Source organism: Orycteropus afer, unplaced genomic scaffold (assembly GCF_000298275.1).
Source record: "Orycteropus afer afer isolate SDZICR_OR568_19922 unplaced genomic scaffold, OryAfe1.0 scaffold00488, whole genome shotgun sequence".
In the NCBI taxonomy this organism is placed as follows: domain Eukaryota; kingdom Metazoa; phylum Chordata; class Mammalia; order Tubulidentata; family Orycteropodidae; genus Orycteropus; species Orycteropus afer.
The window spans coordinates 2,215,093-2,217,529 of record NW_006922075.1 but is presented as its reverse complement, the minus strand read 5'-3'; the positions used below and the strand labels follow the sequence as shown (position 1 = coordinate 2,217,529).

At 38.4% G+C, this 2,437-nt stretch overlaps 1 protein-coding gene across 1 annotated transcript; it reads right to left on the bottom strand.

Moving 5' to 3' along the window:
* Positions 1-1,301: 1,301 nt before the first annotated feature.
* On the bottom strand, positions 1,302-2,234 carry LOC103209228 (taste receptor type 2 member 19-like). The gene has a single exon (XM_007955021.2). It carries the CDS (start codon positions 2,232-2,234, stop codon positions 1,302-1,304), a length of 933 nt encoding a protein of 310 aa, XP_007953212.2.
* Positions 2,235-2,437: the final 203 nt, after the last annotated feature.

Below are 2,437 nucleotides of genomic sequence, written 5' to 3'. Positions count from 1 at the left end.
TGATTGGCTGCTCATATCAGATTCCATCATGAATGTGATTACATTATGTTAGATCTCATCATGGAAGTGATTACATTCTATTACATTATAGAAGAAAAATCAGTCCAATGTCTACCAAACCACTTAGAATCATAGCCCAGCCAAGTAGACACATAACATTAACCATTACAGATGATAACATGGAATATGTGAATGTAGTGCAGGTGGCTTCATGACTCAGGAATTTTTAAAAATTGCTTCTATAATTTACTTGAAAAAATTAAGGGTATGTTATTTCCAATCAATCCCATATTTTCTAATATTTCATATACATGTATGTATATATATACAGAGAGAGAGAGAGATGTATGGTATATATGATACATCATGTATCATATACATCAATATCAACCACTCACCTATCAGTTTTTCTTACTATGGTGGCTTGCATGTTGCTATGATGTGAGAAGAAGCTCTGGTAGCATAGTGCCTAAGGCACTTGACTGCTAACCAGAAGGCTGGTGGTTCAAACACACCAGCCACTCCTCAGAAGGAAGGTTGGGCAATCTACTTCCATAGTGATACTGCCTCGGAAACCCAAGGAGGGTTCATTATGAGTCAGGTCCAACTCAACAGCACATAACAACAACAACAACATGATGTGAGAAGCTATGCTAATAATTGTTCAAATACTAGTAGGGTCACCTGTGGTGGACAGGTTTCAGTGGAGCTTTCATACTAAGACCAACTCAGAAGAAAGTGAAAATAATCTACTTCTAAAAATTAGCAAAGGAAAATTAGAAAATCACATAGATCAAAACAGAACACTTTCAATATACTACTACTAGAAAACAAGCAAGAATACCAATGACATGAAGATGACACAAGACCAGAAATGTTTCATTCTGTTATACTTTAAGATCACTATGAGTCAGAGTTGATTCAACAGCAACTAATAGAATATATACAAATATATGAATGTATGCATGTGTATATTTAGTTTAGGTACAATATCTTTCTTGAAAATACATATACTATTGAAAAATCTCTGGTAGCATAGTGGCTAAAGCACTTGACTGCTAACCAGAAGGCTGGCGGTTCAAACCCACCAGCCACTCCTCGGAAGGAAGGTTGGGCAATCCTACTTCCGTAGTGATACTGCCTCGGAAACCCAAGGAGGGGTCGCTATGAGTCGGGGCCGACTCGACGGCACATAACAACAACAACAACAACAATTGAAAAATCAGGAAGAAGTATAAAATACCACTTACAAAGACTCCATCAGTTTGTTTTCTGCTAGAAGACTCACAATGCCCCTCTTATCAATTTATGGAATTAAGGGTTTCCTTTTCTTTCAGCCAACACCTCAGCTGCCACAGAAGTGACAGAAAGGTCTGTCTTAGCTTCTGGTTTACCAAAATCAAAATAAATGAGTGGTTTGATGGATAGATGATTGCAATGGCCTGGCAAAGCTCGAAGATCAGATTGTTCTGTAGCTTATTAGAACCCCAAGCTGATGCAATTAGAGCCAGAGAATAAATGGCAAACAGCAACAGGAAGGAGGTCACTGTTTGCATTGCTTTTACATGGGCCTTGGTGCTGGCACCGTGGGATCCTTTGCCATTGAACTGCAACTTCTTGTGGTGTTTCACCAGGGAAGAGAGTAACAGCAGAAAAGAGGCCAGGGACATGATGAAAGGTATGAAAATTCCCAGAGTGAATACAATCTTATCTGAAAGGTGCACACTGTCACTCAATTTGATCTTCCAAGTCATGTTTCCTTTATAGTCATTCATCCACAAACAGTAATCTGTGATTACCAATGCAAGTTGAAAACCCAGAATGACCAACATCCCCAACAGTACCACCTGAAGCACCCTTTCAACTCTCTGCTTTAGGTGAAAAAAAATAAGGCTAGAGAAATTGGCTATTTTGAGCAAATAAAATATGCTGAGGCAAGTAGTAAGCCATATGCTAAAATGGTTGATTACAAACCAGGCAATGTTAAAAGTTCTTATTTTTAATCTATATAAAACTGGATTAAACAACAGTAAGTACCAATTTATTAATATTACCCAGAGCAAACCAATTCTGGAGATTGCCAGGGCAGTGAGAATTCTATCAGCTGAGGAGAACTTTTGTCTCTTGATCCAGTCGATGCAGTTCACCAGTGTGATGAAACTATTAGCAAAATATCCAAGAACAAATTCTACCATTACTATGGTAGAAATGATGATCCTTAGTAAACTTACCATGTCTGTAGGGGGTCTGGGAGTGGGAGGGGGAAGTCAAGCTGATACCACCACTTATGATTCCTTAATATCTTGAACTAAAAGTTCAATGTGCACCTGATTTCTGAATGTGCAGTCAAGTTCTTGCTCTCTTTTAAATTCTGTGAGCAATGTCAAGCAGGAAAGCATCAAAGTATGCTAATGGATGGACTCAATGTGGTCTTCAC